We start from the raw sequence: 15671 nt of genomic DNA, 5'->3' as shown, positions 1-15671 counted from the left end.
ATTCCATGCAAACCACCGTTACCTCCTAAAAACCCAGCTAGAGCCTTAAAACCTGGTCTGTTCGGTCGTTCCACAACCAACAAAAATGTGTATTGCATCTACAGTGCAATCAATCGGATCAATTTACGAAAAAAGGTTGTAAAAATATACAAAGCATCATTCACACGCTCCTCAAGTCATTCTGTGAGGTCTCGTGCACATAAAAAACCTTTTAATGGTTACGCTGGGGCTAAAAGGGAAAGAAATGCCAGTAAAAATGTCAACAGCCTTTTCAAATCCAGTGCTTCGAGCAGGCCAAAATGGATGGCATGGGGCACGTAAACTACTAGCTGCCCTCTCCATTCATCACAGTGATGGCACCGCGGTCTCTACTCAGACAGGTGAGAAGTTGGATGAAGGACATTTTGTTTGGTGTCAGGTAGAGACAAGGGGAAGATGGAGAGGCAAGCAGGACCCTTCCTCCTCAGAGGGACAGAACAAACAGGCAGGCCACACAATCCCACCTCTGTTGTAATGTTGTACTTGGCAAACTGCGTGACCCCCGCCTCCTGCACACTCCCATCGTACTGCCCTCACATCCAGCTCATATGGAGGGCAGTCCATTGAGTTTAACAGAGAAGAACAAGGCCATTCATTGCTGTTTCACCCCAGGAACTGCCAAGCCTCAACCTCACCACAGCTGGCTACTGACCCTTTCCTCCCAGCAAGTTTGCGTCACACACCGCTGTGTCAACGTTTGGTGGAAAGAGAAAAAGTGGGTGTAGCTTGGGATTTGTCATTTGCTGTTCCAAAACCAGCTAAATTAGAAAGGATTAAATTGGTCACAATCAGGCCCTGGAAACATCTGTACAAAATAACAGGAGCAAAGCACGAGCAAAGAAATACGTGCTTTGTTTCAAAATATCGACTTTCTCTGAAGCCAATAATTGAACTGAACTTGTTTGCAGTAAGATTATTAAACACAGCTTATTTCCAGAATAGGTAAAGAGTGTACTGTGTTCAATGGTTGGATTGGTGTTCATGAGAAAGGCTTTCATTGGATTTACTGTGTTCATTTTTCCTTCCCTCTCTTTCACTCTTCCTCTTCTGAGACGGTCCCCTGTGGTGTAAGAAGTTAAGGTATGGGGGGCACCAACATTGAACTGAGCTGTGGAAAAACTGAAATATGCTGTGTTTACAGCGAGTTATGCGAGAGGACGAGCCTCCAGAGGCATATACTAGGCAGCATAGCTATAACCTGAATAATGCTTCACTGTTCTTAGCTGAATAAAAACATTGAATTTAAAGAGGGCCATGCTACTGAGCTCAATAAAGACCGCTTTGCTTCCCAAAAAAAAGGGTGGAATTTAATATGTCGGAAAATTTTATTTCTGGAAAGTAAACAAAATACTTTTTGTTACTACTTAACATCACGTAAGTTAAGAGCACAGTGGTAACCTTAACCTTCAATTTGTTTAACTTTTGTAGATAATAAAATCTTTAGTATCCCTTTCCAGGTATCAAAGACACATTCCTCTGCAGCGTGGCTCACTTATATAATGGAGGAACGTCGTCACTTCCTCGACCGACCATGGTGTGCTTTTCTTTGCCATTGATGTAGCTCCTCTGTTAACAAAAATGCTGTTTATAAAAATGCTGCAAGCTTCGCTATATATATGCGACGCTAGGGATTATCTCGCGCGCCGATTGTGACGATTCTCTCCGACCAATCAGCAGCCGAGAGTGTTGACGTCACACACTCAGCCTGGTTGTCCCTGGCCCTAGAACTACGATTTTATGAGGCCAGAAAAACTGTGAATTAGGACCCGCCGGCCGGTACTAGGCCAAGTGGAAACGCAACCAAAAACGGGCCGCTGACGTCACAGCCCTCTTAAACCGTGCTCCGTGCTGTAGTGGAAACGCGCCACTAGTGTCTCAGGTCGATTGGGAGCTGAGAGGTAAGAAGTTTGTCAAATGTCTGGGCTTAGAACCGTAGGCTAAACTAACGGAGCTTCAGAGAAAGCTGAGAAGCCATGACGCTTGAGGTCCGGCCTGGTTCAGCTCACTTTAACACTCTGTTTCCGTGTATCTACCTACTGAGAGCAGATAAGCACTGTTAACAGACACAAATAACTTTTAAAGGGAAACCATAACACAAACATAAGCACAAACTAAAAGAAGCACACATTTACAACACAAAAGCCTCAAATAAAACAAGGGATGTATTTTCCACTAGACAGGGTGAGACATGTTATCTTCTTGATTGAAATATCTTCTTATCCACTTCACCAAATATCTGTGTGAAGCATGTATTTGTCGTGTATAATTATACAGGGTGAATGTTTATTCATCAGTACTGTAGCAATAAATCAATAGCTATTTTTCCAACTGTTGAGTTTTTTAGGCTTTTAAAGTTTAATTTCCAACCCCCAGGCTTTGTTTTGAATCAAAAACTCCCTGCCCAAAGGTATGTTGATGTTCCTCCACCACATCCTACATGTGTTTTAACTGCTCAGTGAGGCAGGCATGTCTGAGATTGAATGACTAAATGGATCAGTTATTCCCGTTGGGTGTGTCGAGCTTAAGCTTGCTACTGGTTCTTGTAGAGCAGAATGACATCTCTGTGATACCAACCACAGGGATGAAGGTCAGGGAAGGCAGCTTCCTCCCACATTCAAATACATACAAACTCCCAGAGGGTATATATTTCTGAAATAAAACTTCAAGATGATGCCTCACTTGTCAAAATGGAATAAAACCGACTGTATGTGGCACATGAAATACATTAGGAAGGAAGTACCGAGTAACAGCAGATGGCCCCTTTAATAACCAGTAATGGGCTCATCCTTTTAAAACCGCATTAGATCTTAAGAGCCACATGAAAGTACAAATCTTGCCAGTAACAAGCTAACAGGTCATTACGCACCCCGGTCTGAATGGATCCATGGCTGTAAATGACACCATTATTCTGGATTCAAAGCAACATGGAGGCGAGGGAATCAAAAGTCCTTGTTTTTATAGTCATGCCTGCAAACTGTGGAAGTGAGCACAGACAGACAGTGCTTGCTTGCATGTGTGTGTCACTAAATCAGGGCATGTTTACTCAAAGCACCATGTGTGTTCCAGACAGCGTAAAATGCGTTAACAGTGTCTGGTGGAATGCATCTGTAAGAAAGGCGAGACCGACGTAAAAAATGAAAATGCTTCAAGGGTGTAAATAAAAGGAAAGCTCAAAAAAAGTGCCCTGTATTTTAAACAGATAGTGGCCTGTTTAAACATCAGTATCATTGTGATACCTGTGTTTTCTATTGGAGTACCTTTAAATAAAGAAATGTCTGTATGGTTTTTTTACCCCAGTTTGTCAGTGTCCTACCCAAGACCACAAACTGTCACCATCATTTTTGTTCCATTCATTAACTCTCTTCAGCTCTGCCTCTCTCTGTGCCCTCTTGTATTTGTCTCTATGTCTCCGTCTTTGCACATGAGGGATTTGGTGTGGAGCCAGAGTGTTGACAAACATACACTTAGCAGGCCAGCAGTTCTTTATAAATCAAATAATCATCCTGGAAAAACCTGATTAGGGGGCCAGAAAGAAAGGGCACACTTCAGTAGTCCCAGCGAATCAAAAGAAACAGAACCACTCAAAACTGTCAACAAAACCCAATTGTTGTTTTTTTCTGTCTGGTGTTTCTCTGATTATGTTTAATTCCATTTATGTTGGTAATATTGAACCATTTAACGTTTATGTAATGTAAAATGTTAAAAGTTAGGACATTTGTTTTAGCACCTAGGGCCTAGCACATAGTACCAATACTGGGTAGCAGCTGAATTGGAAAGGAGACAAGTGGGAAGCTGTCTTCCAATATATATCATGATATTCCATGATTTTAATTTATCCCAAGTTTTTTAATTCAATGTCATTAACTTTATAGGATGATCACTTTCTTTTACATCCCTAAGACTGCATTCAATCTGTGTAACAAATGCAGAGTACACTGATGCCATGAGCTCCTCCAATAGCTTTCCAAGCACACTTCAGGGGCCTATTTGCACCTTCAGTTTAGAAAATGGGTAAAGCACCACCTGCAAACAGCGGGAGATGTAAACAAGCACACATGGATAGTACCATGGTTCTGGCGGAGGAGGCTTCTCGGCAGTGATATGCACACGACACACACACACACCCTTGGCTTGCTTCACATTCCTGAGTCACCCCCTCCGTCCCCCCTTAAATCTATGCTTGAGTGTGAAATGCCACAGGAGGGTGGTCTCTGCACTTTTAACTCCTCACCTTTCTGCCTGTCCAGAGTGCAGCCCAGCTGGTCAGAAAGCAACTGAGGCCAGATAGAGATCAGTTCTTATATTAAACCACACTGACATTAAAGCCGGTCACATGTCCCCGGGCCAGACTGCCTCTTCGGACTGTGGATCGAATTTAAAATAAAACCACTGGATACAGTTACATACTCAGCTCCCACTAAATAAAGTCCCCACTTATTTTTGGCCTTCATCTGTTGCACTGATCCAGTAATAGGGCGAGCAAGCTGAGGGGAAAAACATCTCCCATCACTGCAAACACACATAAACAGGCAACTACTGCAACTACTGCAACCACACACACACACACACACACACACACACACACACACACACACACACACACACACACACACACACACACACACACACACACACACACACACACACACACACACACACACACACACACACACACACACACACACACACACACACACACACACACACACACACACACACACACCACACACACACACACACACACACACACACACACACACCACACACACACACACACACACACACACACACACACACACCTTGTTGTTTCTTTGTGGTATTGAGAGGTGCTTAGTCTTAGATAATGGGATATGTACATGGAGCACACCACCTGCTCCCTGCAGCAAAACACTGCCTCTTCAGAAACAACTACCTGCAAGCGTCGCTCCTCCCATTCATTTTCATACACTACCCTCTCTTCTTCATCTTTCCTCTACACTCCTTCTCCCGCCCTCTCCTACTACTTTGTTCTTTTCATCTCTTCCCACTTCTTTTGCCTTTATCACTCTCTGCTCTCCGTCCCTGTCCTCGCCTCTCACCTACCTCAGCTCCAGCCCTGTGTCGTAACTCGACACTTTCTCACAGCGACCGCCTGACTCTGCCAAGTTGTTTCCCTGTGTTGCTCCACTGTTGCCATGGTGAGACTCTCTGTGTGTATGCAGGAGTGTTTTTGTGTGTGTGTGTGTGTGTGTGTGAGCGAACAGCTACGTACACTCACGTTGATGTAAACTACAGCCCTAAGGCCTGTGTTGGAGGTGGTGTGTGTGTTAGAATGTGTGGATTTAAGCACAAAACAGTGGTGTTAACTTTGAAAGGTTGAGGTGTGTGTGTGTGTGTGTGTGTGTGTGTGTGTGTGTGTGTGTGTGTGTGTGTGTGTGTGTGTGTTTGTGTGTGTGTGTGCAACAGATATAAAATCAGGAGCAATTGGTGGTCAAGGTCACGAGTGGGTCCATTTTATCTGGCAGTGGTTTCCCTACTGGGGCAACACGACCTAGGATCTATGGACACAAACACAAACACGCACACACACACACACACAGGCTTGCTGTTTGCCTAGCACACTGGGGAGGGCAGAGAGAGCCAGGGGGCCGGTGTACTGTTTGTTTAAACAAGGTCAATACATGCACACACACAGCAGCGTTTACTGTATACTGCTGTATATGGCCTTGCTAGACTGGTCCAAGCTCAATTCCTCTTATTCCAATTTCTATCCTCCCCCACTCACTCTCTCTCTCTCTCTCTCTCTCTCTCTCTCTGTCTCTCTCACACTCTCTCTCACTCACACACACCTCTCTGTCTCTCTCCCCCTCTCACTTCTCGCTGTGCACTAAGCCTGATTACAACAAATGAGAGCCAAGCTTCCAACATGTTTACATCCAATACAGCCCCGGGGCAAAGCAGCACTGAGTCGAGCCAGTTCACACAGTGCAGAGCGCATGGCCCTGCATTGTTATCTGTGTGTCTCCCTCATTATGTCAGTCAGTCTATTGAGAGACAGCAGAGACAGCAGAGTAAGAGAGACCTGTCAAGGCAAGCGAGCGAGCGAGTGCATAAGAAGGAAAGACAGAAGAAGAAGTAAGTTCAAACATAAGTTAAGGGTTAAGTGCATGACTGGAACAGACATCAATGGGTTCATGGCTTTGCATTCAAGTGCTGGAATTAGAATCATTTAATACATCCAAGCCAATGAAGATATAAGACACACAAGACATATTCTTTTTAATATCCTTGTTACCAGACACCACAGCTACACTCAGATTTGTTAAGTGAGGCACTGTGGATTTGACACATTTTCTCCGACTGTCTGTGTTCTTTAAGACAGGTGTAATACAGTATAGTCCTGTGAAGTGCTGGTGTGTTTCTTCACTGTATCTGACAGCCTTTTCTCTGTTGTGTCTGCCTGCCTCAATGTCAAGCAGCAGGTAATACCAGAGGGGCTCCTTATATTTGTGTGGGTGCACCAGCACTCAATTAAGCTGTTTAAATACGCACAAGGATACCTCAGCAAGCCAGAGAGGCTTTGGACTTATATGTCTCCTAGCAACAGGTGTACCGATTATGGTTTGCAGCTAGCCCCGGAGGAATGGCTAAAACAGCCAGGCACACACGTAGCCTTCCTTCAATGTACAATCACTGAGATGATACGGTGGTCAATCATATCAAAAGAAATGTGGAACCATAAGGATCTTTTCAAAGTAACTTTCAAAGTGTTGTTAACATTTGAACTTCATTATCAAAACCACGATGTTTGTTTTTAGGTAGAATGTTAATTGTAAAGCAGAAGATTGCTCATTTTTCAAATGTATCTTGACTGTGTAAAACATGTCTTTGAAGAGGTGGTAATTGCTCTTACTTTACAAAGCTACACTGTGATTTCATTAGCTCCGAGTGTCAGTTTTTGCACAGAAACACAAAGCATTCCTCAGAGAACCCCCGAGCAATGAATCATGTCTGTCATAACAATTCAATGTAAACTCTGTCACGCTTTGTGGCCTTTGTTTGTCTGGCTACCGTACAGACTGACAGAAAAGGAGCTGACTGCTTTGACCATTGCCTTTAGAACACCCGTCTCTCTTTAGATCCCCGGTCAACAGCTGGTCCACACCCTCACTTCTTTTTTTAATCCTTTCTTATTTTCAAAAGAAGTCAGACTCTGCAGCCTCATGTCAGAGCACAATTTACAGTTATTTCTAATCAAAAGATATGACTACTCTTAAATGTAATGCACACTTAGTCACTCTGTTCCGTTCAATGTTACAGAAAGGTTTACATGGTCGGGTACACATCAAGTACCAGCTCACATCACCAGCTTGTTGAGTATAATAATAAGCAAATTAAACTAAATTGTTATATTTCTGACTCTGCAAAAGGATCTCCTCAGTGGCTAATTTGCCGCTTATTTTCTGTGGCTACATTTCTTAACAACCCCTAAATCCTGCGCCTGGGGCCCAAAACCGCAGGTTAGAAATCACTGACCTAAAACTGCTTCTCAACTGAGCCATTCAATTCTACACAGACGCCCTGAAAAGATTCACACGGCCATTCTCCCTGAGAAATCTGGATAAGAGCCACTGGGTGAGAGGTAAGGTTAACTACTGCTGCAGCCACTGGATAATGAAGCTAGGAGACACCAAAACAGAAACTTGAAGAATATTCTAAAGTTCCTTTTCCCAGAAATTGTCTTTTTTGAAACTAATCTTTGTAAACCATTCTATAGTCATTTCAAAAGCCGTTGTAAACCCTAACCCTACCCCTTAAATGCAACTATTTAATAGTTTTCACAGTTTAAAAATCAAAAGCTTTTCATAATTAACTGCATACAAATTATCAGATTTCAATACTAATTATCAGATTTCAATCTGATCAGAAACACCTGCTGGGACTCCCACCTCGAGATGATTGAGCGATTAAAGTCAATAGTTGGCCGAAAACTGTACAACCAGGTATTGGTGCTTTCATGGCAGGATTGAAGCATCTTTGAGTTTCTCAACAAAACCTTCACTCGTCTGTTTGCTAATGCCTTGTCGGGTACAGATTATGTTACTGCGCGACAGGAATTGAAGCCGGTACTTCACCTGTTTAGAGAGAGTGGTTTGAGCTTCAAAGTAGAGTACACACACCTCTCAAAACTGCAAACAGAGATTACCTGACACCACTAATGAGATCCTTCCAAATCAGGAAGACGCTGCAAGCAGAAGCAAGGAGTGTGTGGGTCCAATAATCCCAAGCAGCTGCTTTCTTTGACAGACATGCAATGGACACAATGCCGTTTTAACTCCACAAAGATGATTTAGACAGCAACGTGGCCACTCATTCAGTATACTTTCCAAAACTTAAACAATTATTTAAAAAAAAGACTTTTAAGCATTCCAGTTAGGGAATTCAGAACACGAGGAAACTTGTTCAGGTCACATGATGCCACAGAACTGTCATCAAGCTTTCAAACTCCATGTGGAATCTCTAGATGAATTGAAATAATTAAATATAAGGTTTCAAACATGTTTCTATTTGCTTTCAGCCATTAATTTCTTCAGAAACTCACAAATGTATAAAAACTGCTACGTGGGCTTCACCTTCACAAAATGTGTATTGTATTATCCCAAAACACAAATGTCTTTGCCGGCCTCAAACAGGCTAGAGAAAGAAATCAAATGTAACTCAAGACCAACAACAGACACTGGAACAGTGTTACTAGCCTGATGATGAATACAAGAAGGATTTAGCATTAGCAAACCATTGAGAATACATCATAGTAACTCACTCTTATAAATCATAGACAACAACACAACATTTATTTGATTTGAAACACATGTGAACAACACCAGCCCACAGCTCCTTCTTCAACCACTGCCTGTTTTTTTTTCTGTTGACACAGCAGCTCAGTGGTGCATTGATCTACTGTAGGCAACGGCGTGGCCTCAAAAGGAAGTCATCACCATGTCACCAGATGGCAGCTATGCCGTCATCTGGTGACATCACACCACCAGAGTCCAGACCCGAGGGGAATGAGAGGTGGTAGAAGTACAATCTTTAGAAAGGGCAGCTGCTGTTGTATCAGTAACGTATCTCTATCTACCATATATAAATCAATGTTTGTCATTATAACAAGGGAAGGCTCCTTCTCAATGTTGCCCGTCTAATTGCTAATTTCGGACTTATTGGAAATATAGTCCAAACTGTCCAATCTATGTATTCGAACTCTGTGTTAGAAAAGCTGTGATCACACACATCGACACCTGTGTCACTGGGCCTTCCGGGAATAGCTGGCTTCACACCTACATTGCACCTGGGAACATGATATGTGTGAGCTTGTTAATGGTTTCAGGTGGTCTAACCTTCTACGTCCAACATATACTGGGTCAAATGACTTTGACATTCCCTCCAATAATGCACTTTCTTTGCTGTTGTTTATCCTTGTTGAAGGTTTTTGTTTATTTAACATAGGTCTGATCATGTATCTAGCCCTCAAAGAAAATGCTATTCTGTTGCTCAAACATTAATACATAACACAAAATTGTTTTTTGTGTGAAAAAAAGGACGTCACAGGGTAAGGCACTGACCTTGCACAGAGCATCAAAAAAGGCTAAGAAGACCAACAATAGAGGACTGGGTGTTTAGTAAACACAGACTGAATGTTAGACCTGCTGGACAAGTGCTGATTCTATCACAAGCCGGCTGTTCATTTTATGTTCGTCTGTTTTTTGATATTGTCTAAACTACAAAAAGTGCCCATAGGCGGTTTATCATAAGTCTATCGTAAAATGTAACTGGAGCTTTAGGTTTTCTGTAAAGTACAAGGGAGTTACTATGAGTTAACAATATTGAAAATCTTAGTTAGCAATTTACAGCAGGACATCAAAATATACATTTTGCGGTAATAAAATAATTAACAGCAACTACACTAGAAAGAGTGGAGCAGTATATATATAGCAGGTGAAGACAGAATGAGGTTTTGCTTAAAGTGGACCTATCATGCTATATTTAAATGATATATTGTAGGGCCATACCTATATAAGGTATATTTATACGTTTCTGTTTTCAAAATACCAAACAGATCATGCATTTTAGCCATGCCTCATTTCGCTCTATTTGCTGTTCTCCAGCACTGTTTTTGCACAGGGCTGATTCTGTGAGCTGCAGCTGACCACGCCCCCCTGCAGGAGAGGGGAGCGGGCTCTGATCAAGTCAGAAGAGGGGGAGAAAAAGAGATCTCCGTCCTCCGTGTTATTATAGGCCTATAGAGTCGTTATTCATTTGTTTTAAAGCTCAATAAATAACAAAGAAGACCTTTGACCGGCACTTCTCTAATTTTGTCCGGAAGATTTAAACTTTAATGGACATCTTGACCGGCGAAAGAAAACCTAACTGAAACTCTGCCGCACGGTCCCCTCGTTCCTTGGAAGAGGCGGAGAGGTGGGTGTTTGTCATCTGCTGGTGGACTAACCGGAGAGAATTACAGTGCTTGCCTCGACGGGGAGGGATTGCATTGAATTAAAGCAGCGGGAGCAAACGCTTGCCTCGGGGAGGGAGAAAAAAAAGCCACAGCGGAGAATAAACAGAAGGGTAACCATAGCAACCATGCGCGGGAAGTCTTCTTCGCTGCTTTTGTGGCAGACTACAGCGCCACTTACAGGCCTGGCATATGTACTACAGCGTTTCCAGCGCTTTCGAGCGGCAATGGCCGGCCGTGGCCCAACCCCACATTCCCCTGATAGGTGGAGAGTTGGCCCAATAGCCGTAGCGCCACCGTCCTGACGTCAGGACAGTGTTCAAATCTGGATCAGTTTTAATCAGATCCGTTGCAGCCCCTTTTTTAGAGATTTGGGTATGGAGGAAAATAGAGAGGGTTGTGTTTTCTGACACTTGGTGAGTTCCCTGGAACACCGGGGACACATATTCATGTATAAAAGACGTACAAAAGTGCATTTTGCATGATAGGTCCCCTTTAAGTTTAACCTCAGATATAACCCAACAATTATGAGCAATTAAACTCACTTGCCCTATCCTCCCTCACAGAACTCATTCACCCGATCATTTCCTCTCACATGGCTCTGCAAATCGCTGCTCATGATATGCAAATGTAGTTTGTTTGGGCTCTCGCTTTGTCTACTCTCTGTCTGCGACTACACATTGCAGTTTCTCGTTGTGATTTTGAAAGATCTTTCATTTCCAGCACTGGTAGTAGCAACAAACTGCTTAAGATAAAAGTTGTAACCACTCACTTTTTGTAACTTTACAGTACAAGGTCAAGGCATCTATAATAAAAACTGTAATACAAGATTTATTGTATGGCAATTTATCCATAAATTACAAAGGGTTTAGTAAACCAAGCTCATCTACTAAAAGTGGTAGTAAACTTAATTTCTCTTGAGGCTTATCATCTGAGTTTCCCTGCTTGACCTTACATGTGATTAACCATTATTGGATCTGTTAATCTAACTGCTTTAGATTCTTATCTTGGTCAAGATTTAGCCCAACACAAACTAATTCCTATAATAACATAAAACAAATGACCCTTAAACAGGAAACGTAGGGTCTGCAGCTTTCACACACGGTTAAGCCGACTGCAGTGCTAACTAAACAATTCCCTCTGGGGAAGAGGAATGAGGGCAAGCGTGGCAAATGCTCAGTTGAAACCATTTGACAGCTAAATTATGCATCGTCACATATGGCAGGATAGAATCTTGGTGCAACTGAGGTTAATGATTGGCCTTCAAGGAGACTGCATGAGGGCATTGAGTTTCTAAAGCAACAAATGGCAGGCATTTGGGCTTCCATGTTGTTTCAGGAAATATTGTGTCCACAGCTTTGGATTGTTTTGGTATTTTAAATGATTATATCTTATGTAAATAGTGCATAATGAGTAAAGACTGAAAAAGCCTGAGAACACAGCTGGTTTCCTTCTGTAGTCCCAAACAACACAACACACGCTGCCTGCAACAAATAATAACTAAACAATAATAATTGTACCGAAATCTTTCCTTGTTTCTGATGCATTTTTGTTATCTCACCACAGATGGAATATATTGCTTAGAGTAAAGCTAATGCTTGTTTCTTGTCCCTGCAATTTAGATAATAATGTTCTTTTCAAGCGTCTTTATTCTTTAATGGTGCACTTGGATGCAATAATATACAATACTAAAAGCCATAAAAAAAATGAAACGTAAAACTGGCAGCAAGATAAAGCTTACAAGTATCTTCATTTAGTTTTTTAGGAAAAATCCTCGCTCAGTTCTAAAAAGGTTTGACAAATAAAATGATTAAAACGCCACTGCAATTCTAACAAAGTAGATGCAAGGGTGCAAAATATACGGAGAATATTGGACTATACGTGGCAACCCTATTGGGCTGTTGGACAGGGAACCAAACTGCCAGTCTGAAGTCAGTCGCTGTTGTGAAACCCAACAATGGTCATGGTCCAGTCAAGGTCCTATCCTAATCATACGCACAAAGAAAGCTTGTCACTGTGTTCTCGCTCTCTCTCTCTCTCTCTCTCTCTCATTGGCTGGGAGAGCAAAGCAGCCGTAGCTCTATGGGCTCAGCTAGACTCTCGCAGGTGATATCAAATGTCAGAGCAGCGGACTGGGCTACAGCTGAAGCTCTGCTTTCTGTCTGTGTGTCTGCAACAGGTTGACTGACTGGGGCAATCTACATATGCTAATGTGTATTGTATAAAATTAAACCCTAAATATAATGCTTATTCACAACTGCTGACTGATGATCGGGCTATAAGACTGAACAATTACTAATTCAAAGTCCAATGATGTAGCATAAGTCTTAAGGCCCCGTCCCCACGGAGACGATATCAGTTGAATCCCGTTATGAGCCTGAATCCGATACACTTTGATAACGGCTCCCAAAGTGGGTATGTCTGAGGACGAAACGCTTGCGGCTCCGTGTGTACGCCCTATATGATCATTTCCTGAAAACGATGACGCCATAGTTCCGCCTCTCCCCACCTCTCCTGCTCACCCCTGCGTCACCCGCGTCATTGCTGATGCGTTTCGCCAACAACAACAACAATGGCGGATCACAGGGTTGCGTTCGTGCTCCAGACGCTACTGACCATGATACAGATTTTAGTGCAAAATCTACAGCTCCTCTACCACAACCATCAGCAACAATAATAATATAATATAATATAATAATAATAATAATAATAATCGTCATCGGTCTTCTTCGCTGCTTTTGGTGTATTTTGTGACGGAAGTACAGCGCCACTTACAGGCCCGGCATATGTATTACAGCATCTCCATGTGTGGACGGAAGACTTTTTTGAAAACGACTTTGGTTCGTTTTCGTCTCCGTTTCGTCTCCGTGTGGACGGGGCCTTAGTGACAGCTATCTGCAAATATCACAAAGGTGCTTAACTGCAACTTCTGTGGAGGCAGACGATGTTTATTTTATCACTCAAATATAATGATCTGCATTTTAAGTATGAAAGATGATACACTGTTAGGATAAAATATAATTCACTCAAATGCAGTAGAAAAGGCAATCCTAACAAACTGGAAATGTCTCAATCTCCCAGGAAACCGCTGCTAAATGTATCAAATATGTCCGTTTCAGTTTACTTCTCATGTTTTATTTCATCACTGCAGGCCTCAAGAGTTGACGTCTTTGCCGTGTGGTTAACGCAGCGGAGCTGGATAAGTGCTCAGTGAGAAGGGTCTCACTTAACTAATGCATGGCCAGCATCATGTTAACACGTACAGTAAATCAGCCATGAACTCAGGGGGAAATGTAATCCCCAGTATGGTACAGACATCAGTGCTGGTATTTTGTTTAATAGAGCACAAAACCAAAAGTAATGTTCTGTAAAAGAGATTTGGTCATTTTTCTGCATGGTATGAGAAATGTTTTCACAGTTAATCCTGTTAACATTTATGTAATGGTCTAGACTCTACAGCTTCAGAGTTAAATTACAAAATGATTGGGGTTTTCCCTGAGCAGCGGGAAGAGCACCAAACATGTGGGAAAATGTCCAAATATGTTACCTTGGCAATCGGGTGGCCACCGGAAGAAGCTTTGACGGCTCCTCGGCTGCCCTCGGTCTCGTAATGCGCTCGGTGGTGGGCTTTGGGTTGCACTTCTATCTTCAATTCATACTGGCCAAACTGGCTCGGCAGCGGCCAGTCCAGAGGAGGCAGTGAGGAGGTCCTGAGGAGAGAAAACCAAAGCAAGGTTGTTGAAAAAGATGCTCTTTAAGTAAAAACAGGGCAAAGATAAATAGGGTGTTTGTGAAAGTTAGTTCATGTAAGCGTTATAGACAAATATGAGAAATTGGTCTCAGTCTTTTTCCCCAGATTTGTCCGTCCGTCATTTTTGTTTCAGATTGTTTGAAATATATATGACTTGTGAAAAATGGGTCCAAAATATACTTGGTGACTCTAAGGAGAAAGGATCGGCTTATCCAGGTTAACGTTCACTTCTCCCATTGGAGGTAATATATTCAGACCTGGCGTTAGTCTCCTAAAGGGGCGTGTTCATGGCAAAGATACAAAACAATGGCTCTCAGTCTTCTTTAAAACAAATGTGGTTGTAGTATTTGATTTAAAAAAGCTGCCCTGAAGCTTAAAGCTGAGAGCATGACATGTAATCAATGATGAAGAAATATGCCTTGACAGAAAAAGTTTGCCTCATTTCAAAATCTGTTTTAGTCATTTATGTGACATTAAAGTGTAGGGTCAAGCCAGACAACCTCTCTTTCAACTTTGCGGCTGTTACAGCAATCTGAAAAGGTTAAAAGGTGGTTTTCCCCCTTCGTGGCCCGAGACAGCATGATAGGTGTGAAATGTGTGATTAACATGCTCAGCCCCAGCAGACGGTGAATCACTGGAGAGCACACATACATTAATCCTGTCCTTAAACACAGCACTGGTAATAGGTCAGGTTAAGACTCTAAGGTTGAATCATTTACTGAGGGGGGTTTTTCTTTGTGAGTCTTCTGTGTGGGTCAGTGAAGTCGAGGCAGGATGAGAGTGTGTGCCAGACAGTGACTAAATTACTCTCTCTCTGTGTGTGTGTGTGTGTGTGTGTGTGTGTGTGTGTGTGTGTGTGCGTGTGTGTGTGTGTGTGTGTGTGTGTGTATTTTAATGTTTAGTGCACCACAGGGGCTGGCATTGTGTGTTTTTCCTCCATGCCTCTGTTTTTAGTTGTTTACTGTGTAGTCCACAATCATATTTGAACAGCTGCACTCAGAAATAAAAAAACCCAATGGCCTTCTCCACTGAGAAACTGTGTCTGTCCATCCGAGTGCATTAGATCAGATTATCCCTGAACACATTTAGTAAACACTGACATGAACCATTAGCATCAACCCAAGTTGTAACCTTTTCCAAATGTTCTTGTATCCAAGATGCTGATTATAATTGATTAATTATGTTCCAGTACAATAATCAAATGTTACCAAAACACATTCAGAAGATGGTTCGTCCACAGGTTAATGCTGTGCTGTGCTACCTAAATGGTTTCATCTCCTTATGTCATAGTTTGACACATTTTTTAGGCGTTTGCTAATTTGAGAATACCTCTTTATTCTACTCTGTAATACCTTTACTGAACCTTTAAATATGTTTAACCTGACAATGTAC

At 42.4% G+C, this 15671-nt stretch overlaps 1 protein-coding gene across 1 annotated transcript in view; it reads right to left on the bottom strand.

The window, feature by feature from the left end:
• The window catches only part of nfatc3a (nuclear factor of activated T cells 3a), a 63098-nt gene that overhangs the window by 27091 nt on the left and 20336 nt on the right, over positions 1 to 15671 (bottom strand). The window contains exon 3 of the mRNA XM_034116288.1: positions 14076 to 14238. Within this exon, the coding sequence (XP_033972179.1) occupies positions 14076 to 14238 (163 nt within the window). The remainder of the gene's footprint in view (positions 1 to 14075; positions 14239 to 15671) is intronic.

The sequence above is a fragment of the Trematomus bernacchii genome, unplaced genomic scaffold (genome assembly GCF_902827165.1).
Source record: "Trematomus bernacchii unplaced genomic scaffold, fTreBer1.1, whole genome shotgun sequence".
NCBI classification, from domain to species: Eukaryota; Metazoa; Chordata; class Actinopteri; order Perciformes; family Nototheniidae; genus Trematomus; species Trematomus bernacchii.
Note: the sequence above shows the minus strand (reverse complement) of the source record. Positions and strands in the feature narration are given on the sequence as shown.